A 25,356-nucleotide genomic window follows, 5' to 3' on the forward strand; every position below is an offset into this window, starting at 1 on the left:
GATTTAAACCTTTCGGTTAATAAACTTCTGATGGATAATTCTCACCTATGGAATCAAGATGTCCTACAAGACCTTTTCTTCCCTCAGGATATAGAGATCATTATCAAGATCAAACCGGTCATTTCTTCTCCAGATTTCTTCATTTGGAACCACACTAGATCAGGGGAATACTCTGTAAAATCAGGGTACTGGCTGGCAGAAAAGGTAGCAAAAAGAGAAGCTTGGATTACTGCTGAGACCCTTCCATCCTTAAATGGAATCAAAGAACACATATGGTCTTTATCTACAGCTCCAAAAATCAAAATATTTATTTGGAAAGCGGTTAGTGGAGCATTATCTGTTGCGGACAACCTCATCGCCAGAGGTATGAAAGTAGACTCCAGATGCCAATGTTGCGGTCTAGAAGGTGAATCTATAAACCATGTGCTTTTCATTTGTTCGGTTGCTAGACAAACTTGGGCACTAAGCAACTTTCCTCTTCCTCCAAATGGATTTGATGCCACTTCTATCTTCTCAAATATTTTCTATGTTCTGAAGACTTCAAAGAACAATTCTGTTCCAGAAAGGATAAGAAGAAGTGGAGCCTGGATCTTATGGAATTTATGGAAGAATAGAAACTCCTTTTTCTTTGAAGGTAAATTATCTTTGGGTCCAACCTTCATCAACTCTATCTTCGAAGAAGTTGATCACTGGTTTTTGATCAAATCTATCGACAAACAAGAAAAAGATATCGATCTTGAAAGGAAAAAGAGAATCATTTTCGGTTGGAAACCTCCTCCTATCTCTTGGTTTAAATGTGATATTGGATGTGCTTGGGACCAGATCAGAAAAGAATGTGGGGCATCTTGGTTTCTACGAAATAGTGATGGAGTAGTTCTTCTCCATGGAAGAAGATCTTTCAGTGGAATTGCAAGTAAACATGATGCATCTCTTGAATGTTGGTTATGGGCTATTGAATGTTTGAAAACGTTCAATTATAACTCTATCATCTTTGTTAGTGATGATCATGATTTCATTGGTGCCATTTCTAAACAGTCGGCTTGGCCATCTCTTCGGTTCTACTCTTCGAAGATCCTGCTGCAACTCAATAGTTTCCAGGATTGGAAAGTCCAGTATCACTCCCATCACAACATCAAAGGAGCAAATCTGGTAGCAAAAAGCGTAATTGCCAAGAATTTCTTTCAATCTTATATTGCTAGGGGGTTCCCTCAATGGCTTCATTCTCTTTTTTGTTAAGCCAATCTCTCCTCCTTTGGTCTTTAGTGATTGTAACAAATCCTTGTACGATCTCTGATCTCTTTTATATAAAATCTAGTGTTTAAAAAAAAAAAAAAACTATATTGATCTTCCTTTGAGTGACTACTCATCGACGCTCTAATCACTTGCATGTCACTTCATGTAACGCATGTTTTTTTATAAGTTATTTCATACAAATCTTTTTCTGAAAAAATTGCGCATATTGCATTGTTAAAAAACATTGATGCATATTGCGTTGTAGACAATGATATATTGTTATATAAACCTCTCTTTCATCTGGTGAAAATATCAAAATATCCTAAGATAGCTACTAGCTAGCAAGTAGCAACATTATTTTTGCCAAAAAATAAGTAGCAACACTATTTTAATCTATCATCGAAGTCTTTAAGTGGAATCTACGAAACTATGTATTTAATATATTTACACGCATGCATTATGCACTAAATCTTGAATATCAAGAAGATAAAATCCACCCCCTTTCCTTCCCTGACTACGTGCTTAACAGACACACGATTAAGTACAAAACACTTCATTTCGGTTGTATATGTAACTAGACGGTTTGTAATATAATTTGTATCTAGTTTTTGGTAGTACAAACTACAAAGTATAAATTTTAGAGCCTTAATATAAGTAGTATAATACTAGAGCCATGAAAAAAAAAAGTTTTACACAACTGTAAATCATGTCAATTTATATGCCAAAGGAGTGAAATAGATGAAGATGTGATCAATACTTCACAGCTACTATCGACTATAGGGCCTGACTTGAAAGCAAAAACACAGATCCCTGATTTAACATCGTCCACGTGACTCGCATGCACCACCAGGCTCCACTGACAATTATAGTTTTCCAAATCCACGTTTTATTTGATGGAAATAGCTATATTAACTTGACAGCTTGCAATGAAAGTTTTATCAACCATTTACGCAATAATCTACTTTCCTAATCATGATTGATTTCGACGAAGTAATGTCATTTATCTAATATTATTCGATTGGTTTGGAGTATCGTTTAATATCTTTATTTTCTTGCTGAAGAAGTAACTATCATTTACCTTGGATTTTCATCAAGAAACATATCATTTGATTTGACGAACAAGTAATTCCACTTATTTTTAACGCTGATTTATTATGATCTTACATATCAGTGGAAGCACCGTAGCCTATTGGTTAAGGTTTAAAGGCTTCTACACCCAGGTCTGGGGTTCGAATCCCAGACTATGCAATTTATTGCAGATTACAGGAAATCTAGGTTTCAAGTCCCGGAGAGAGCGGTTTATTAAACAATTATGCAGACTATAGAGAAAAGACTTGCGAGGAATCTTCAACATGGTGCAAGTAAATCTGGTCAGGCGTGAATCTTCATAGAACGGCTCAGGTGATGCAGTTAGGCGTAGGTCTTCATAAGGCATGTAGTATTGTCGGTTGTCGAATCGTTTATGTAATCTTTCCTATATCATAATTGTAAGATCATAATTCCACTTATTAGTTCACTTATTTCCTAAAGAGTATATTGGCTAAATTTAGAAAACGCCAATTCAGCAAGATTATTCTCCGTATATACGTCTTTATTTACAGATCCTAAACACATTTGTTTCCTGTAAACCAAACCACCCAAAAAGAAAAACTTTTTTGCGTATAATTACACATATGTAAACTTCCGAATAAAATACTATTAATACGCAAAGGATAACGATAACATATGGTATCAACAACGTCACTTTAAGAAACGATACAAACTAGTAATTTCAGCATGCAATGCAACTTGCTCGAAACAATAATGAATAAAATCTTGAGTAGATAAGTGGGATCTTGAATTCCGACAGGATATACACATTGTTGATTTTTGATTGGTTTCTACAATAACTAAAGCCATATTTAAAAGACTAATAATAACATATACATATAAAAAAGTCGATAACGCCGATCGAACCCGGCGAAAAGTCCAGTGGCCCAATCGATACGTATTCGGCCAGGCTAGATTGTCAGAACAAGACGATGTCGTTTTCTTCCCGTGAATACCACGCTCCAATAACCTTCTCTATACGACAAAAGCCACTAGCCTTGTCTCTATTTCTCTCTCCACGAGAGAAAAAAACGAGAGACTTTCCACGTTCGTCGTTTCTCTTCTTCCTCTATATATATTACACTTCATCATTTCGTTTTCCTTTTTTCTCTTCTTCTCTCTCTCAACATTACCTCGCCGGCCGAGTTCTTCTCCGTCTTTAAAGGTCCGGTTTATCCTCTCCTTCTCAGATCTGAGTATATTCTTTGTATTTTCAACGTCTCCTTGTTTTATCGATAATCTTTTTACATCCATAACAACCAACAGTACTAATGGTTATTAATAAAATTTATCTACATAAGTCTAATCTATAATGTTTTCGTTACGTTCCAAGATCATTATCTAACAAAATTAAACAAAACATTTCCCAAGAACGCTCTAATTAACTTTTACTTTTTTTTTTCTTCCAGATCTATACTGAAAACGAAGTTTGTCATTCCCCATGGAGGATCTCCGAGTAAACTCACAAAGCTCGTTATCAGATGTGGACGACCTATCTCGGTTACTTGACCGGCCGAGGCTAAACATTGAACGCAAAAGGTCGTTCGACGAGAGGTCGTTCAGCGAAATGGGAATCATGGACAGCGGCATCAATTCTCCCGGTGGCCGGTCGGGATGGGAAACTCCAGCTTCGTCCACTAGAAACTCGTTCGAGCCTCATCCTATGGTCGCCGAGGCTTGGGATGCTCTACGCCGATCATTGGTTCACTTCCGTGGCCAACCTGTTGGTACTATCGCTGCCTACGACCATGCTTCTGAGGAAGTCTTGAACTATGACCAGGTATCGTTTGTGTAATAACTATTGGTGTGTCCCATAGTTATGTCTGAAGCTCTGTTCTGAAATGATTCATGATGACGTCAGGTCTTAACCAATCACGTTTCTGATTTGTAATAAGCGATTTTTTTTATATTTTGTATAACTGAAATGTTTTTTTTTTTTTGCATAAACTTCTCTAGAGAAACCTTTGAATAAATGAATTCTAAGTTTTTTTTTTGATCAACTATGAATTTCAAGTTTTATTTAAAATGTTTTATTAGGTTTTCGTAAGAGATTTTGTTCCAAGCGCACTAGCTTTTCTAATGAATGGAGAGCCAGAGATAGTCAAGAACTTTCTCCTCATGACAATTCAAATCCAAGGAAGGGAGAAAAGAATCGACAGGTTCAAGCTCGGAGAAGGCGCCATGCCTGCTAGCTTCAAGGTCATTCACGACCCGATCAAGAAAACAGACACGGTCATCGCTGACTTTGGAGAAAGTGCGATTGGAAGAGTGGCTCCGGTTGACTCAGGTTTCTGGTGGATCATTCTCCTCAGAGCCTATACCAAATCCACTGGAGACCTTTCTCTAGCTGATACACCTGAATGTCAAAAGGGTATGAGACTCATTTTGTCTCTTTGTCTCTCCGAAGGTTTTGATACTTTTCCGACATTGCTTTGCGCTGATGGCTGCTCCATGGTCGATCGAAGAATGGTAATAACTTTTCTTCTCTCTGTCATCCAAATCAATAAGAGTTGGTAGGGTTGAAAAAGTGGTTCCGTTTAGAGAGTTTAGATCGTTTTAAAAATTATTCGGTTTAGTTTGGTTCAATTCTTGGATCGATTTGGATGAACCATATATTTTTTTTTTAAATCATTTTTTAGCTACTGTACATTTATTTGATACTTTCTCCATTTCTTTTCTTTTTTGACTGATTCTCCATTTCGAATGGTTTAAAGTTTTTTTACAAAAATTAATAACATGGCTAAATGTTTAATTAAGGGTAAAAAATAAATCAATACAAAAACTACATTGAAATTGTAATACAATACTTATTTTGTAACAAGATTCTATACTATTAACTACATTTAACTTTGAAATAGAGGGAGCTGAGTATCAGCAAACATATTTTCTTGTAAATAATTATTCTTTTTCCATGATATCAATAAATTTATTATTTCATCAAAAAAAAAAACTATTTTCTTATATATTTTAGCTCAAAACACAAGTTCAATATATTATAATATTTCGGTATTGGTTTGATTTCTTTGGGCTTTTAAGACAAGTTCGGTTCGGTTTGTACACCGAACCAGTGTCTAACGGGACGGAGTCTTGCGTGCGCAGGGGGTTTATGGATACCCGATTGAGATCCAAGCTCTCTTCTTCATGGCTCTACGATCAGCAATGTCGATGCTAAAGCACGACACTGAAGGGAAAGAGTTCATGGAGAGGATATCTAAGCGTCTACACGCGCTTAGCTTCCACATGAGAAGCTATTTCTGGCTGGACTTTCAGCAGCTCAACGACATTTACCGCTACAAGACGGAGGAGTACTCGCACACGGCTGTAAACAAGTTCAACGTCATCCCTGACTCGATCCCTGAGTGGGTCTTCGACTTCATGCCTCTCCGTGGCGGCTACTTTATAGGAAACGTTAGTCCAGCTCGTATGGACTTCAGGTGGTTCGCTCTTGGCAACTGTGTAGCCATCCTTGCTTCCTTAGCCACGCCTGAGCAGTCTGCGGCGATCATGGACTTGATCGAGGAACGGTGGGAAGAGCTGGTCGGAGAGATGCCGGTTAAGATTTGTCATCCGGCTATTGAGAGCCATGAGTGGAGGATCGTTACTGGTTGTGACCCTAAGAATACTCGGTGGAGTTACCATAACGGAGGTTCTTGGCCAGGTGATTTTTTTTTTTACTTTTATTTCTTGAAATTATTCTCTTTTAGATTATGATGAAAGTTTAGAAATCTACATCTTTTTGCTTTGTGAAAGTCAAGATTTAGTATGTATCTATAATTGCGTTGATTTGTGGTAAAGTAAGGTGTTTAGAAATCTATGTTAATTACTTTTAGGCTTAAAAAGTTGGAGACAATATTTTGGAGAAAAAAATGCATAAATCCTTCTTTACGGAAAGTGTTTTCATTAGTCAAAATTCATCATCATGTATAAAGTATTTGATTTATTTCATTGGGAAAAGAAATAGCTTTTGGTACATAAATTGTATCTGTGGCTACCAAAATGTATTTCCTCCGATTGCTTATTACTATTTGCCTTTATGTAATGATGATTATATTTGTTCTTTTTGTTTCTGATTCTTTCTATCCGGCGACCGCGCAGTGCTTTTGTGGCTATTGACAGCAGCGTGCATAAAGACGGGACGGCCACAGATAGCGAGACGAGCCATCGACCTGGCGGAGTCACGGTTGTTGAAAGACGGTTGGCCGGAGTACTACGACGGAAAGTCGGGAAGGTTTATTGGAAAACAGGCGAGGAAGTTTCAGACATGGTCCATCGCTGGTTACTTGGTCGCCAAGATGATGTTGGAAGATCCTTCTCATCTTGGAATGATCTCCTTGGAAGAGGACAAACAGACCAAACCTGTCATTAAGAGATCTCATTCTTGGACTTGATAATGCTTGTCAATCTTTGAGAATATTCGGCTAAGACTTGTTAGTTTCTAAATTTTGTTTTACAATTTATTTAGTTCGTGTTTAATTATCCTATGTCTTTTCACTTTTCCCCTACAAACTCTGAGCACAATCATTCTTTATGTTAGTAATATTGAGGGTTACTCAATTAGTAATGGGACATATTTTCTGCTAATATAATTTGTAGAAAGTGATATATAACTTGTAGGAAATCATTTAAATGAGGATCACAGAGATAGTTTTACTTTGTTTTCTTTCATAACTGTAAAAGCAAACTTATAAATAAGTGAACAGCTCTTGAATCATGAGGTTTGCCAGCAAAATTTAAAATGATAAAGGATGAGGGGTCATGAAGTGTTTTTGTCTAGAGAAATCATTACCCTAACTAAGATAAACTATATTAGAAAGCAAATAAAGTTAGAGAGCAGAAATTCATTGGAAGAAAGATAAAAAAGAAACAGAAATAAACTAAAATTTACGAGAAGTAAAGTTTGGCTTAATAGGAAAAGGCAAGCAGCCAGAGCAGCAGCAACTACGATCAAGAATGATATATACGATGAAGATCCACCACTCAGGTTTGTTTAACCTAGGAACCAACAACACATTGGCATCAATATGGCCCAAACGAGTTGATTACATAATGGGCCACATTTTGTCTTTCTCTTGCACTAAGAGACACATTACACATGTGAAGCACTTTCCTTTGGCCAAAAACAAAAAACGGACGAATATATCCTTACCGAAAGCAGCTTGATTTTTTGCTTCCCAAAGAAAAACCGGTTTGGCCTATGGAACTCGGTTTATTTATTTCCTAGGAGGCATTTATTGATTAGGCTTATTAAGTGAAGTGCCTTAATCTTAACCGTCGGATCTGGATCTTGTGGTTTCAATCAAAGGCCAAAATTGAAACTTGAGAAGTAGGTCAGCTTTGATAAGGACGTGAATTTACTGTGTTGGATGTGGAGGAAGCGACCGAGCACACTAAGTTTATGTCTTTATTGGAGCTGTTCTTGGCAGAAATTGAAGGTTTCGATTTGTTCTTGTTTTTGGTTTGACAGATCCAACCGCATTTCCTTGAGTTGTGGACGGGTGGGCTGTGTACGGGAGGATTATGGGTGGTAGAAGCGTGGACGGGTGAAACATTGATGGGGAATGAAGGTGTTTGGAGATTGTGGATTGGTGAGGCGTGGATGGGTGAAGCATGGACAGAGGAAGAGTGGACGGGTGAAACATTGATGGGATGAAGGTGTTTGGGGATTGTGGATGGGTGAGACGTGGATGGATGAAGCGTGGTCCGATGAAGCGTGGATGGGTTCACCAGGTTTTGACTTGATGTGAGAAGTTGAGCCGTAAAACTGTGCCGCGTATTGGCTGACGACCGGAGAGTGGATGTGATCTTCCTCCATAGGAGCTAGCAACTGTGACAAGTACAGGAAGCGGCGAATATCTAAGAACGGCGGAGTGGCGGAGAGTGTGTGAAGAACGGAAGGAGATGGAAAGAGAGACTGTAAAGAACTTAGATCTAGGGTTTTCAGAAATCGCCGCAAGAAGGAAGAGTTGGAGAGAGAGAGAGAGAATCGTAAAAGAGAGAGAGAAAAATGTGTTAATCTGAATTAGAGATAGGGTTGGTACAATTGGTAAACTGAAATATAGGATTTTAACCGGTTTGGTTTTTCTATTTTTTCTACCATAAGGGTATAGAAGACAATGACTAAGGAAAAAGTATGTCACATGTGCAATGTGACTTGGAGAGTAAATCCAAAGACAAAGTGTTTTGGAAAGTAAAAAAATCTGGAGTTATTTGCCTCTCAAAACATAACTCTACCTGGTACCAAAATGTCGCGGAGCACATCATCATGAACTATGGTAGCTTTAAAACCAGCTCCAACCACGTTTCGACTTTCTCCTTAAAATTGCACCCTCCTCTTACGATCAAGACGAAACGGGATATACCACGTAAAGCACTCTTTCTCCTGGCCCAGGTGACTACAATGATGGAAGTGAAACTGTTTTCATCAAGATTACATTATAATTAAAAAAGATTACATTATAATTAAAAGCATCTCTAATGAACACCTCTATATTTTTCTCTAAAATAGAGATCTCTATTATAGAAGTAGAATTAATTCAATATATGCTTTTATAATAAAGTTCTTCTATTTTAAAGAAAAATATTGAAAAAATAATTTTTTGTCTCTATATTTAGACTATGTCCAATCTATTTCTATTTTCATCTCTATATTTTTCTCTGTAAATAGAAGAATTTTATTATATAGTCATACATCAGAACAAATATAGAGACAAAAAGTAACATTTTTCTATATTTTTCTTTAAAATAGAAGAACACTATTATAGAGTTATTATACATTGGAACAAACTCACTTCTATAATAGAGATATCTATTTTAGAGAAAAATATAGAAGCATACATTGGAGATACTTTTAGAGGTGAAAATAACATATTTCTATATTTTCTCCTATAAATAGAAGAATTATATTATAGAGTCATACATTGTAGTAAATCCAACTCTATAATAAAAAATTTCTAGTTTAGAAGAAAATATAGAGATGAAAATAGAAGTGGGTCAGAAAGAGAAAGTTGTGTCATGATGGACAAAAGTTGGAAACAAGGTTATGAAAAATCAAGAACAAAACGACAACTTACAGAAATTAGCTTCCAGATTGATGTTGAAAGCCATCAAAATCACTTTGCCTTAAGCTGCACAAGAACATAATGGAAAGGGCAAATAGTAAGAAGAAAGCAACAAGATTCCTACTCTCCTAGGCGAGCGCTTTGAGTCAAATCTAATAAAATTAGTTTTCAAATCTGTGAAGTAGAGAAGAAAAGTACTAATTGTGTACTCAGACGGGTTGAGTAAAACCTAACTAAATTAGTCCATATGGAAGTGGAAGCAGAAGAGTTAAAAGCAAGTGAAAGCATTGATTAAAGAATCGCAGAAAATAACTCACATAAAGTAGGTTTGATGTCGACGAGAGAATCCGTCCACATATGTAAGAGTACGAGGATCCCGAATACGAGAGCAACCATATTCATTCTTCCTTCACTGTTAAGAAAATCTACAAATTAAACGTGGAGAAAGCCAAACTTTATTAAATTTGTAAACTGATTTTGTACTCTAATTTCGTATTTATAGTTGTTTTTGTCGACCGTATTTAACGTCTGAACTCAATTAAGAGGGAATAACCAATATTCGTATGGAAAAAATAGGATAAGAGCAATCGGAAACAAGGATAAAGCGCAAACACCAACATAATGATCTTAAGAGAAAGATTTAGCAAACGTTGGAGATGGCTTCTTCTTGAATCCTGTTGTGGAGCCAGGCAGGGCCTCCAAGGGCAAGGTAAGAGTGGAACCTTCCATCCTGAGTTACACTTCTTGCAATGTCTCATGCAATGGAATTTGAATATGTTGATTCCTGTTTAAAAATCACCGACTCAAAGGCAGAGCGCACATCCTTGATCTTGTCGAGTAAATGACGATATCTTGACCATGTTATAGCATTAGAGATCGCTTGAAAGGCATCATGGGAGTCGATTCCCAAAATCACGTCTCTAAAACTCATATCATGTATACTCTGAAGAGCCCAGCTGATACATCTAAGCTCTGCAAATAATCTATTCCCAGAGGGAGTGAAAGCATCTCTTGAGTGGAACAAAACATTACCCTGGTGATCTCTCAGAATCCATGCAGCGCCCACCATAGCAGTTGCATTCCTCCAACTTGCATTCACGTTGCATTTGACAAGATTGAGATTAGGAGGCTGCCAAGAATTCGAGGTCCTCAATGTTGATGTTACAGATTCAGCTGATGGAGCTTTCTTGTTTACAGAAAACCAGAGCTTTGCTTCCTCTAACGCTTGGCTTTTCAATGTATCAACCGATGTTTGAATCTCTGCATATAAGATAGAGTTGCGGTTCTTCCATATAATCCAGAGTAATCAGGGAATCGCATTTCTGCGACTTTCCTCAATATTCATATCTGATATCATCTGCATGATCACTGTAAAGTTGTCTGTCAGATTGCGAGGTGGCGTAGAATCAACTGGGAAGTGTACTGTCTGTAGCATTTCTTGAGCAGGATGACACTGAAACAGTACATGGTTGATAGACTCCAGAGCATTATTGCAAAGTTTGCATGTTTGATCAACATTCAAGCTTCTCGAGTTTAGTCTATCAGCTACAGCCAGAGCCAGAGAGAGCCCTTCACATAAAGACTCTTATCTTAGGAAGAGTAGGGATCTTCCATACTTTATTAGAAAACAAATTTCTTTTTTTTTTATAACATCTTACTTTATTGATTTCAAATCTAACAGAAATAACAATAACACGATGCTTCTTAAAAGGAAGTTTTCTAAACTTAAGAAAAATCAAACTTTTACTTTTATAAATATTAATAATAATTGTGTCAAAGATAATAATACCAAACGAAATAATAATTATCCTTTAGCTAGATATTTTTTCTTATGAAAGTGACCGATAAAAGTCACTACAAATACATGCCTCTTCAGGGGCGAAGCGAATGCCTAAGGTTATGGTGGCACGGGCACCCGTAATTTTATAAATATTAACTATTTTGTATGTAAAAATATAAAGAAATCAGCTAGATGAGATGGTTTAATAGTATTTTGCACCCCTTTCAAGTCTCAAGTTCGATGACCCCTTTGTCGTTTATTAATTTTTACACTCATTGACAAATTCTTCTGGATTCTCCCCTGCCTCTTTGCTATAGAGAAACAATGTGTGAATCCATAAATGTGAAGAACTGAAAAAAAGTTCAGAACTTCCGTGTAAGCCTGGGAATATGAGTCTTTACCCGTGGTGTCCGGCCCGTTTGACCCGCCGCGGAGCGGGTGCGGGTCAAACAATTTAGAAAAATCGATTCGCGGGTGCGGGTTATGAGCATTTTTTGCGGGACGGGTGCGGGTTGGTGGATTTTGAAACGCGGGTACCCACCAACCCGCAATTGTTTTTTGATTTTTTTTTAAAAAATAGTTACCCGCAATTGTTTTTTAATTTTTTTTTTTAAAATAGTTTTTTTTTGTAAAAGTGTTATTTTTTAAAAAATATGGGAATTTTTTAAAAATAATAATCAAAATATTTTAAAATTTTTAAAAATTTAATTATAAATATATATTTTTATATTATATTTTACAAAGTTAAATTAAATAAATATTTTTAAAATAAAAATATAACCCACGGGTCCCGCGGATTACCAGCAAAATTAAGCGGAGCGGATGCGGATACAAATTTATTTGTTCGTGGGTTGTGCGGATCGGATTTTTTGACAAAAAAAACTTTGTAACCTGTGGGTTGGCGGGTCAGCGGGGCGGGTTTGACCCGCAACCCAGCCCTACTTCCGTTGTCACATGTCTGATCTATCACTTGTTTTTACCTTTTAATATACACAAAAACACTTACTTTAATTTAATATTCTAGTATTTTATTAGAACGACCGTTTTGATACCAAAAAACAAATTTTAATTTATTTTAATATTGTTATTGTTTCACAAACTCTTGTTATCTTATATATTAAAACAGAAGTCACAACTTTGATTCATGTGTGATTTTTTTAAAAAATGGACCTAATGGATCTATTCCTAGAAAGTCATGTTACATTTAATATTTAATATTATCATTTAAATTTTGGCCTATCAGAAATTTTTATTGGGCTATCAATAATTGGATTTAAACAATAGATGATCTACTAGATTTATAGATAGTATAAATTAAATAGATATAATTTAATATTGTAATATTATACCTCTATATGCTAAATATTTAAATATTTGTTAACTTTTAAAAATTATAAAAAAAATTTAAGCTATATAGTTTATTTTAAAAATTAAACAAAACGTAAATGTTTAATTATTTACTCGATAATATAAATCTATGAAGCAAAAAGTTTAATTTTTTAAAAACTTTTTAAATTTGTGAAATGTTACAATGTCTTTGAATATGACAATAAAACAATATTTTACTAATCTTTATATATATATAGTTACTATTTTAATAATGAAATAATAATCCGAAAATATATATAGAAGAATATACAAATACATGTTAAAGTTTGAAACAATCTATTCAATTAAAAAAATATACAGTAAACTTATTATGTTTTAAAAATTAATAGACATATATATATATATATTATAATATATACCAATTTATAGCTGAAAAAACTATTTATATAAAAATAAATGAAAACAAAAACCCGCACGGTTGTGCGGGTCGAGATCTATTTTATTATTATTTGAGAGATAAGTGTTGTAATCTCCAATCAAACATTAAGGTAAATTTTGTTTTCACAATCAAAGAATTTCTATGAATTATTAAATTATCAGTATGACAAGTTATATCACGTTGCATCATATATCATACTTTAATTTCATGAATTAAATGATAAATATGACAGATTATGTTTCATCAGATCATTATGTAGACTTTACCTCTAATATAATGCCTCGGATTTATTTCGAGAACTTCGGATCGACCATCAGGGAACATCGACCGTGTCATTTCCGGTTATCTACGATCGGGGGTGTCACAATGCCTACTGTAAAATATGGAGAATACGAATCTTGCTAACTACAAAAGGTGATGGTAGTATTGTCCACCCCTCATCATGAAGACAATAGCGTAGAAAACGAGCGCTACACTTAATGACAGTGTCCTACACCCAGCAATGGTCAAATATTCTCCTTAATTCATACACCATACGACCAACATAAAAAGGGAAGTACCATTAGGTCTCTGGTCTAGTTTATTGCTAAAGTTCTGGCAAGCGTCACAAGACTCAGCCACGTAAAGCATTCCTTGTTTTGGCCAAGGGACTTCAATGATGGAGGTGAAATTGTTTTTTTCAGGATTATTTATGTTGTAAGAAACGGGAAGTTGTATCATAATTAACCGATTGGTAAAAGTTGGAAACAAAGTTATGGAAAATCAAGAACAAAAGGACAACTAACAAAAATTAGCTTTAAGATTAATGTTGGAAGCCATCAAAATCACTTTGCCTGAAACTGCACAAGAAGAACACAATGGAAAGGTGAAATAGTAAAAAGATAGCGACAAGATTCGCCGTCTCCATTATAAATGAGTCCAAATAAATAGCAACCAACCATATTTGTTTAAAAATACGTGAAATAAGAAAAAAATGTACTAGGTGTGTACCCAAACTCACACGTTTTGCGTCAAAACCTAACTTAAAATTAGTCTTTGCCCATACAACGATTCAATACTACATATACAAGATCAACAAACCCTCATAGAATACAATATACAAAATGAAGAAAAATCGAAAGAAGCAGAAGACGTAAAAGCAAGTGGGAATAATGATATAGAATCAGAGAAAATAACTCACAAAATTAGGTTTCATGTGCACGAGAGAATCCGTCAAGATATATAAGAGTATGAGGAGCTCGAATATGAGGGCAAATAGATCATCTGCTCTGTCTTCAATGTTGAGAAAATCCACAAACTAAACGTGAAGAAAACTAAAAAAAAATAGAGAGAGAACTCTACTGAAACAAATATTAGTTTCTAGAGTTTATATATTGATTGTATGAATAAATAATTTATAAATTTTATACTTTTTTATTAGCTTCAAAATCTTGATTTATTTATAGATTTATAAACCTAAATTTTCAATAAAATTTTAATAATAAAAACTAGATTTAAGGTAAAACTGAATTACACTAAATCTAAAATCTAGTAAGATAATGTTTGATGAAAACAGTTTTTTGGGGGGGGGGGGGGGGGGGGGGGGGGGTGAGAATGGATGAGTTAAAAAGAAACAAATTCTCTTGATCGAGTCCAATTTCATTGGCGGAAGTTGACAAAGATGATGATGAATCCAGGACAGTGGCAAGTGATCCAATTTTCCAAATTGTAAAAAAAAGAAGTTGATCACGCAAGAAACTCGCAAATCCAGAGATGACTCAGTTATAGTAAAACTTAGAAATCCAGAAAGATGAAATTTTCAAGGTTCTGAAGCCTAATTCTCTAAAGGTGTGATTATCTTTCCAGCCATGACATTCCACCAAATACTAAAGATATAAATCATCGATCGATCATACAACAAAACAGATATATGATATGAGATAAGAAAGCAAGGTAGTATGGCGGTCAGACTGAACTAAAAAACAAGGTGAGTATTGTGCATGGTTAACTCCACTACAGCCGAAGGATAAGACAACAAAGGTGGATTCAAGCCTACGTTGCGAACCCGAAAAATTTATGGTAGCATCTTTTGTCGCTCAGCCATATAGCAATGGCGAAGTAAACAAGTGCTAAACTAAAAGACAGTTTCTTACATCCTTCAATCTTCAAATAATCTCCTTTTGTAAACCATATAGAACCTTACGGCATACTGATTTTACTCAGAACTTAAATCTCTTCCAGAGAATAGTCCATCACAATTTCTTCATTTTATATTATGTCATCGAAGATTTTTACAATGTTAACCACCGTAATATTAATGCTTTTTTCTTATGCCGTGATTACTGGCCACGTCAGAGTGTATGTAATTGTTCGTATAAGTCATGCTGATTATTAAGTTCAATAAAAGCTTAATTTGTATTTTTTTTTTCCGCGAATGATTGTATTGATTCAAAACTTGTATAATAATTTGTTTCCTAACTAACTGCATGTGCAACATCATCACTTTCTCCTCTCAATTCGTACTATCATTATTTTCCAGCATTTTTATGATTGTTCTTATATACCTTGAATTCAACATTTTATTATATTTATCCTTTTCAATTATTCACTGATCACAGATTTGGTTACTTACCACCCAACATCTCACATGTTGGTTTTATCTATCTTCTATCCCATTTCTCACATGCTTTAAACCTTTTCATGCACAATTATATGGAAATAGAAAAATTAAAGTAGCACTTTTGGAAAACAAACAAACAATCCAACAATATTTGCTTAACAAAAATATACATATATATGATTTCATTTACATACGAAGTAAAAAAATTTAAAATAGGTTTAAATACTTGTGATCACATATGTACGTACTGAGTATAAATAAAAAATTTAAACTCAATTTACATTTTAAAAACAGCTATATTTTTAGCATTTGACAAATTAAGTTGGACTTTGCTGATACTGGACATACACGGATTTTCTGTTCAATAATTTACGAACGAGTTACCTCTATTTTGATTAAAGAAAAAACAATAATCCAGGTCGAAGTCTAGAATATAAAGTCATCTCCAACAAGACACCAAAACATCAAATTTGATGTCTAACAAGACACTTAATTTGATAATATCCCACCAAATTTGTTGGTGTAATGTAAATAGTATTACGTCAAATTTGGTGTAACATTATTCATCACATCAAATCTTTAAAACGTATATTTGATTATGTTTCATTTAATAATATAGTTCAGTTACTATCCAATTTATAATCAAAATATTAATATATTTGTATTTTACATTTATTTTTACATAATTAAAATACTAAATTTTTAATTTTTATTTTTATTTTCAAAATAAATCACTAAATGACTAGTATCATTCATCATTTACAAGTAAGAAAAATATAAATAATAATATAAATGTGATAAAATAATTATTTATCAATTACAAATAATAAAAAGTATTAAAAAAAATTAAAACATCAAATAATATATAACTTTTGGTGTAAAATTTAGTGTTATTGTTGGAGATGACAAAATTATTATAACACTAAAACACTAAATTTAATGTAATTTTAACATTAAATTTGGTGTCATTGTTGAAGATGCTCTAAGGCCACCAAGTCACCAACGCAGGCTTCAATGTTACAAAAAATAATTAAACGGTTCAGTAGAATAAGAGCTGTCTCTAGAATCTAGATGCATATGATAATCCAATATTTTATATCTGTAAAACGTACCTGCATCTACTTACTGTTATTAAACCAGCTTTTTGGTGAGATTCGACCTAAAAAAACCTAAATTACGATTTCATGATACATCATTTTTAAATAAAATATGTTTAGTGTAGCAAAAAAAAATTGTTTAAGGAATCACATGCTGAAACCAGACTGGAGCTGGCACAGTGGAACGTTACCTGATTTCCATAGCCCACACTAAAAGTTTAAAATAATGGTTAAGATTACTTCCAGGAATTATTTACCAAGTGATTTGTATGTATATCATTACTACAATCACTATTAAACTTTCAAAATGAACAAATTAATAACAAAATCTTCTAGAGATTATTTACAAAGTGATTTGTACATGTGTCATCACTACAATCACTCTTAAAATAAATGATCACATGTCTAACAAAAAATGTGACATAGATCTTTCTTAATTATACTGTTGTGCTTTTTCAAGCCAATGTCCAACTCTGCATTGTCCGATTAGTACAATATTGTCCACTTTGGACCCGGAGACAAAGCCCGCATGGATTTGGTTTTGGGCTCATTCCCAAAAGGCATTGTACTAATCAGAGTTGGACATCTCTTTATATAATAGACATTATTTGTCTAAACTTCCAATGTGAGATTGTTTGCATTCACAACAAACCTCCTCTTAAACCAAGTACCACATGAACTCTTGGTTTCTAACCTTCAGCGATACCTAGCACACATCTTGTATCTTGCCGTAATCACCAACAGGACTCTTCACCTAACCCTAGTTACACCATTAGGATTTATCCACCTAATCCTTACTGCACCATTAGGACATTCACCACCTAATCCTTACAGCACCATTAGAAATATCTACCTAATCTATGTATCGTCGTTAGGGTGAGATTTTCGTTACAAGTCTTCTGCACTACTTAATCGCGAAGTCACCTTGAGGATTCTCCTCCCACAATTGAAGCTTCCAGGATCTTTTGACTGGTTTCTGCTACGTACCCTCCCTTTCCATCGAAGGAAGCACTACTTCGAATTTGAAAGGTATCTTGGTCTTTTTGCAGATTTTCGTCAACCTGCCTCTGATACCACTTGTTGTGCTTTTTCAAGCCAATGTCCAACTCTACGTTGTCCGATTAGTACGATATTTACCACTTTGAGCCCGGAGGCAAAGCGCACATGGATTTGGTTTTAGGCTCCTTCCCAAAAGGTCTCGTACTAATCAGAGTTGGACATCTCTTTATATAGTAGACATTATTTATCTAAACTTCCAATGTGAGACTTTGTTTGCATTCACAACATATACCATGTCATAAAATTAATTATCACATAATTCAGTTATAGAAATGAAAATATAAGATAATTAGTCTATAGTCGCTACCATAGTTATAAAACATAATAAAGAATTAAATATATATTTGGTTTATTATAAACTTTCAAAATGAATAAATTAATAAAAAAATTCTAGAGATTATTTACCAAGTGATTTGTACATGTATCATTACTACAACCACTCTTAAACAAATAATGACATGGCTAACAAAAAATGTGATATAGTCATATAGATCTTTCTTAATTATGACATGTCATAAAATTAATTATCAAATAATTCAGTTATAGAAATGAAAATATAAGGTAATCTATACTATATTAAAAGGGTTATATGAGCATCAGAGAGTGTGTCCACGTAGGACAATTAAATCGACCAATAGGAAGTCAGCTTTCCGCCACGTCAGATACTCACTTATGTTATTTGGGTTTCGCGTTTCACCGGCCCGTTAACGTTCAGAATCGAGAAGCCCGTGAAGCTCATCAAAAACGAGTGGACTTTTATATATTTGATCTATGTTCATTAATTTCTTGGGTTTAATATGAGTCGGCCCGTTAACATCATGTGAATGTTTTCTGGACAATAAAAATTTATTCTGTCAATTTCTTTTAGTTCGTGTATTGTGTTTTTAATTGCGTATGATTTGGTTATCTAATATATATATATAAGTCCAATAAAGAAACCAAATTTGTCTCCAAACCCATTGCAAGACCTAATTTTTAACGATGATGTGCTGTGTAGCCCAAACAAAACCAAACTCTGCGTTTCATGTTATGTCTGAATAGTCTTCTTCTTCAACGATCCACCGTCCCCTTCCTCTCAATTTCCGACCTCCCCTATGGCCTCATCTCTGTCTCTTCCTTACCTTCCGTTCAACGTTTACATCTTAATCTATACAATGAATCTTCAGTTTACATTTAAGTCATTAACTCCCACAAACTCTCCGCCTCCCTCTTTTACAATCAAAGCATTAGCTTTGTGCGTATCTAATCCGAAAACATCTCAAACACTATAAATAGGAGAGGATTGAGAGTGGAATCAAGTTTCACCAACACGCTCTCTCAGTTATGTTCTCTGAAAAAAACCTGAAATCCTTCTGAGAATTATCTTCGTGTGATGCTGTTGTTGTCCAATTAGCCATCCGCCACTCAACCTTTAATCACTCTCTTCTCTTTGTTTAAAAAGGTATTGTCGTCTTACACTATCAAGCATCATATTTTTCGATCTCTATTTTTTTAGAAAGACTTATGATTTTACTCTTCCTACAAAATCGTTGGACCCACAGATCCATTCCTGAATCAGTGTTCGTTTTCCGGAATCAAAACGCTTCTACAGTTTTTTTTTTAATTTGTGAAAATACTTCCACATATTATAATTTTTATATGTGTTGTTTCTTTCAAGCTGAATAGAAGACAAAAAAAAAGACGAGAGAGGATTCAGTACAACAAATTATTGCAACTTCTGCCACATGATCAGGTAAACATCATGATATTTCATGTATGATAACTCAGTTCTTTATAATTGTGGTAGTCTCTAAATTTGGATTACTATGTCTCTCGCTATAGTGAAGCATAACACATATCTGAATTTATTTCTACGTTTGTTTCAAAGAAAAAAAGCATTACTCAAAAGTGTAATGCACGAGAGACAAAAAAGCCAATATGGTTTTGGATTAGTAAGGAAGCTGATATACTTGCTCATTTAGACCCTTCTTGATGACTGCAGCTGAGATCTTCCTGTCATGTGGCGCTCTGCAGAATAGAAGAGGACATGGTCGAGGGCTTCCTGAAGTCCCTGAAGAGTATATAAACATGCCTTTTCTCAAGAGAAGAGTGGTGTACATGAAGGCCAAGATCAAGGACAATCCCAACCTTCAGGATTGTGTTTTCCACATTGTCGTCGATGGCTATAACGCCCCTGTTACTGCCGGGAACTTTGTGGACTTGGCGGAGCGCAATTTCTACAATGGCATGGAGATCCAGAAATGTAAGACATCAAACTTTCCCCACACACATATACATATATATATATATATATATATATTGTATATGGGAAATTTTTGTTAATCAATGGATGAAGATTTTTTGCAGCTGATGGGTTTTGTGGTACAAACGAGAGATCCAGACGGTCATGCGGAAGGATTTATAGATCCAACCACAGAGAAAGTAAGGACGGTTCCTCTTGAGATTATGGTGACTGGGAAGAAAACGCCATTTTATGGCTCAACCCTAAAGTAAAAGCTTACACCCTTCTGACAGTATATTTATTCATAATAATAATAATAAATTATCATTTGTTAATTTGGTTGGACAGGAATTGGGTCTGTACAATGGCAATGGCTAGAGAAGTGAGAGTTCTTTCTCTTCCTTCACATTTGAATATATATATATTCTAATTATATGTAATGCAAAAAAGGGGTTTGAGAATGACTCAGAATCGAGCCAAGTGTTTTGGCTGCTGAAAGAGCGTGAGCTGACGCCAAGCAATTCTAACACCTTGGACGGTCGTTACGATGTCTTCGGCGGCTACGTTACTCAAAATGAAGATTTTCTGGCTGATCTTAAAGTCGATGATGTCACTGAGTTCATTCAAGTTGTCTCCGGTTGAGAAGGAATATGTTCTTGCACAAGAGAAAACAGAAAAGCAACATGGTACTGCTTTATTTGTATTAGATATATATTTCAGACAGTGTTAAATTACATTCGACATCCAGTTTCGTGTTCTTCCCATAGACATCATTCTCAGAGATCCTACTACATTCGAAACATTTTTTCTTATTATTATGGCTAGCACATCTACCATTATTGCTGCTCTCAAGTATGGACGCTGCTCATCCACCGTGGAGGTGGAGGTGCGGCTTCTCCTGTTTTGGGAAGCCAGAAACATTAAACGTGGTGGCCACCTCATGGGAGTAGATATGCTTCTTCTGGATTCTAAGGTGATTCCGTTTTTTAAATTCATGTTCATCATATTTTTGAACAAATCTCCAATATTTAGATTCATGTTTAACAGTATTATGATTTCGATATTATTTATTTCCTCTTTGTGATTTGGTTTTGAATCCAGTTTTAAATTGTGTTCTTCTGTTTTTAAACGTTTTCAGGCGATGCTCATACCCGCCACCATCAACGTGAACCGTCTTCCCACCTACCGGGGACACTTGAAGGTAGGTTCCATATTCTCTTTGAGTGACTTTGATGTCACTAGGTGTAATCAGAATTTTAGACTTTCACTCTCCTCTGTTGATACGGTTCACTTTATGTATATTGCAACTTTCTCCTTCTGATGTTAGCATCCAAATGATTGTTAATGCAGGTAGATACCCGCTACAAGATCGTTTAGGGTACTGTTATACGAGCTGCAAATCCAGCACAAACCTCGAGTTCAGAAGATTCCTCACAAGAGCTATCAAGTCCAGAAGATTCCACCGAGTCGCAAGATCTACCAAGTACGCCTTTGACATCAGAAAATAGTCTTGAGAAAGCAGAGTCTGCAGCAAAAGCTCTTGCAGTGGCTGATTCCAAAGTGTTCGAAGCCAAAGAGGCGTCCCAAGTTGCAGATACGGCCCCAAAGAAGTCTCTGACCGATGTAATGTCCACATACTCGACCACATTAATTATCCTAAATTGATCATCACTCAGCTCTTTTTTGATTCGTTCCTTGCAGGTGCTAAAAGGCGAAAATGTTGAACTACGGTAGAGCTTTATACCTTGTGGTCCGGTTCAATGTAGATGTAAAGGACTGTTTTTTAATAGGTTTTGGCTTTGAGAACAAAAATAAAGAGTACATGTATATGAGATTTCATTGACTATTGACGTTGTCACTTTTTGGTTAGTTTTTGATGTTAAGTACGGTTCTGGATGTTAATAGATGTTTTTGCAAGTCATACTGAGAATTGTTAATGCATGATTGTGTTTATATTTGATTACATTTGGTTCAAGTTGAAAGTTATTATTTGTGCATGGTTGATCAATTGCAATAAAGGATACAAGGTACACCAAATATTTGAATGGCATATAGAGTTTAGGTGGATGCTCCACGTTGGAAGAGGAACCCGTTGTCGCTTCCACCTCCCATTTAAACTTTTTGTAGTTGGCCACAAGAGTAAAAAGCCATAGTGTATATTTTAATTGTAAACTTTATTTTAAATAAATTTTTTGATATAAACATATTTTTTAAATTATTAAATTAATAAATTAATTATATATCTTTTTAATTTTATATGTTAATATATTTATATATATATTAGAAATATATTCATTAAAAATAAATATATTATATATTATATACTAATTTTTATAATAATTTTAAATAGAAAACTCACACTGCTCTACTAATCATCCTATTAAACAGTTTAGCCAAAACATACGGCTTCTGCAACATATAATAGAAATACTTACTTCAAACTAAAAATATTAAAAAAATCAAATTTAAAAATTAGTTATATATAATTTAATATACAAAAATTCACATATAAATAAAAATGATAAATTTAATAAATTTAAATATATTATCCGCGCGTAGCGCGGAAAAAGGATCTAGTAAATATTAAAGTCACTACCATAGTTATAAAACATTAAAAAAAGAATTTAAATATTAGATTTGATTTATTATAAACTTTCAGAATGAAATATTCATTTCTTTGTTGGAATTTTATATATTTTCAATGTTTCAAATGAAAAATGTAAATGGTACGAATGTATTTATTTATTATAAGTTTTATGAATAAATTATTTTATATACCGTTCATGTTTATTATTTTGTGAAATATAATGTATACATGGTAATAATTTATGTTTAAAATATAAAATAATAAAATATAGAAAACATATGTAGATATTTTTTTCTAGTATTTTTTATTCTCTAAATGAAACTTATATGCAAATTACTTATGTTTTATATCTATAAAATTTTATATACTTTTACAAATTTGTTTTTAAAATAAATGATATTGCTTTAAATAATTATATCATTCGTTTTAAATAATATTATATATATATATATATATATATATATTTTTTTTTTCTTTATTTACCAATTGATTGTTTAAGTTTGAAATTACTATAAAAATAAAATGATGTCATAAATTATTTTTAAAATGTGATATATATGTTGATCATTATAATACAACAATAAACATTTGTATAAAACTATTATTTCAGAAAAACAAAATAAAATTTATTCATTTAAACCAAATGCCAATGTAGATTAAAATTTTTATAAAGTAAACAGAATCTCAATTACAATTGACTATTTTATATTTTAAAATTGAATAAAATTGAATTAAATAAAAATTATTGTAATAATGTTTTTTTTGTTAAGTTATCATATTTTTGCATGGCGCATGTTGGCGCTTGAAAGTATCTAGTTTGTTATTATTATAACTTCTTCTTTTTTTTATTATTACCATAACGGGCTTCTCTTCTAAAAGCTTAATGTGTAAATCTCTATTTTTAATTGCTTGATAAAGGTGTTTTTCTAAAAAAAAATGATCCATATCCATTAATGTAACATGAATATTTTAGCTGGTTTTAAAAGAAAAACCCTCGAAAATATTATTTTGTTAATATCTAGCTATCAACTTGGTGTCATTATGTGATATTCTACACTTATCTACTTGTCAGTCCTCTACTATCAAAAAAACGAAACCGGAGAACGAAGTGGAATCCATCCACGTTGACTTTAAAATTTCTTTGTATAGGGATAAGAACTGACTTCTATGGACAACACTTGGTAACAAGTCAACTTATAACTTACATGTGTGTCAGTCTAGAGAGATTTTGTGTTTTGAGATCCCTCCAAATTTAATCACATGTTTGCATGCCTTTTGCAAGTACAATCGAATTGCATCTACTTTAAAGTCTGAAATAAGTAAGTAGTAACAATATGTAAATGATAGAACACAAGATCAAAATTTATTCCTAAGTATGCAGATTACGAAGAAAAACGTAAATTATGCAGATTATGGACAAAAAAATATTACAAAAGATTTTAAGTATGGTGCATGACGTATCATCGAACATAGATCTTTTAGGACAGTTCAGAATGATACAATCAGACGTGCATTCTCATATGATGATAGAAGTATCAGTTGTAGAATCATCCATGTAATATTTCTCATCGTTGTAATAGCATAATTAATCAGACGTTAAATTTTTTTTTTACTCCTAAGTATTTACATTTTACCTATACACCATAGATGTGAAATATGGTCTTAATGGTAATAAACTAATGAAAGAAACTTATATCTAATTTTCTTCGAACTTGCCTGCCAGCACAACTTATTTCAAAACGAGAAGTGTTCACATTCGATATATATTCTTTCCTTTTTGTTTTATATGTCATTTAAAGTTCTTTCACCTAGATCATGATTAAAGCACAAGTCACCTCATCAATCAAATTCTGATTGATGATTGTTTACATTAGTTTTTGGTTTTTAGATTTTGGTTTTAGATTTTTAACTTTTAGATTTTAGTTTTTGATTTCAAGCTTTTGATTTTAGTTTTCAGTATTTAGATTTTAGTTTAGTTGTATTCTTAGTTTCTTTTATAAAATAAGCAATACATTGTTTTAAAATAATAAAATACATAATAAATTTTTTTATAAAATACATAATAATAATTTTTAAAAAAAATTACCATTGAAATTTATCAAAATATAGTGGTTGTTATTTAAAATAAAAACAGTACCATGTTTTAAATTAGTTTATTTTAAGTATTATACTAAAATATAATTAGGAAAATATCTATAAATTATAAAAAATATAAATATTTTAAAATTTAGAAATTATTTATAAATTTTATTACATAAAAACATTTTTTCGTTTTTTAGAAATTGAATGGCTATTTTTCAAACTAATGTAATATATTGTATTAATAAAACATTTTACGTTTTATAATTTCTACTTGATTAGTGTGTATAATAATTATTAAAATTATTCAATAATTTCATTTATAGAAATTAATAACTAATTGGTTACAATTAATAATAAAATTATCTATATTTATTTACAGATATGAAACACAAATAAATTATTTTACATTAATGTTCAAATGATAAATAAAATTGTATGGGAGTTTTATCTTTATGAAAATATTATTTATTTAATCATTAATTAACTAAAATATAGTATTTTATACAAAATAAACAAAATTCGCTTTTATATAGAAAACTCACAAAAGTTGGTTTTTGGCTTTTCTTTACAAATTGATTGAAATTTTGAAAAACTAGTTTCCTTAAATTTTAGGGAATCTATTTGTTAAAAAACTTGATTGGCAAGTGAAATGGTTTTTACAAAAACAAAAACTTAAAACTTAAACTTGAGTAAATAAAAAATTGTTTTTACAAAAACTTGTTGAACTGCTTCTATTCTAATTGTTTTCCTATTGCACAATAGTTTAATTTTAACACCAAATTG

At 33.1% G+C, this 25,356-nt stretch overlaps 1 protein-coding gene and 1 non-coding gene across 9 annotated transcripts; both read left to right on the top strand.

The window, feature by feature from the left end:
- Window positions 1–2,928: 2,928 nt before the first annotated feature.
- LOC106429727 (probable alkaline/neutral invertase D) lies at window positions 2,929–6,903 on the top strand. 2 transcript variants are annotated; one of them, XM_013870482.3, is made up of 5 exons: window positions 2,929–3,487; window positions 3,732–4,102; window positions 4,360–4,791; window positions 5,422–5,980; window positions 6,418–6,903. In XM_013870482.3, the coding sequence occupies exons 2-5, from the start codon at window positions 3,764–3,766 to the stop codon at window positions 6,708–6,710; spliced, it is 1,623 nt and encodes a 540-aa protein (XP_013725936.1). In that variant the 5' UTR covers window positions 2,929–3,487; window positions 3,732–3,763; the 3' UTR covers window positions 6,711–6,903. The 2 variants fall into 2 exon arrangements, with proteins under 2 accessions (XP_013725936.1, XP_013725937.1); XM_013870483.3 differs by lacking the exon at window positions 2,929–3,487 and adding an exon at window positions 3,579–3,596.
- Window positions 6,904–18,277: 11,374 nt separating this feature from the next.
- On the top strand, window positions 18,278–21,867 carry LOC111200293. Of its 7 annotated transcripts, none has more exons than XR_007316494.1 (10): window positions 18,286–19,124; window positions 19,341–19,415; window positions 19,665–19,925; window positions 20,030–20,172; window positions 20,253–20,286; window positions 20,374–20,590; window positions 20,730–20,877; window positions 21,043–21,105; window positions 21,255–21,527; window positions 21,606–21,867. It is a non-coding gene; the product is annotated as an uncharacterized LOC111200293 (transcript). The 7 variants fall into 7 exon arrangements; XR_007316491.1 differs by having other exon boundaries at window positions 18,289–19,124; window positions 20,355–20,590; XR_007316493.1 differs by having other exon boundaries at window positions 18,278–19,124; window positions 20,019–20,172; window positions 20,253–20,590.
- The last annotated feature ends 3,489 nt before the right edge of the window (window positions 21,868–25,356 follow it).

The sequence above is a fragment of the Brassica napus genome, chromosome A9 (genome assembly GCF_020379485.1).
Source record: "Brassica napus cultivar Da-Ae chromosome A9, Da-Ae, whole genome shotgun sequence".
NCBI classification, from domain to species: domain Eukaryota; kingdom Viridiplantae; phylum Streptophyta; class Magnoliopsida; order Brassicales; family Brassicaceae; genus Brassica; species Brassica napus.

Bases quoted from the DNA above. Each gene is read 5' to 3' on its own strand.
- LOC106429727 (XM_013870482.3), top strand. From the start codon at position 3,764: ATGGAGGATCTCCGAGTAAACTCACAAAGCTCGTTATCAGATGTGGAC. The intron at 4,103-4,359 runs GTATCGTTTGTG...ATGTTTTATTAG, and splicing joins AAGTCTTGAACTATGACCAG to GTTTTCGTAAGAGATTTTGT. The intron at 4,792-5,421 runs GTAATAACTTTT...TTGCGTGCGCAG, and splicing joins CCATGGTCGATCGAAGAATG to GGGGTTTATGGATACCCGAT.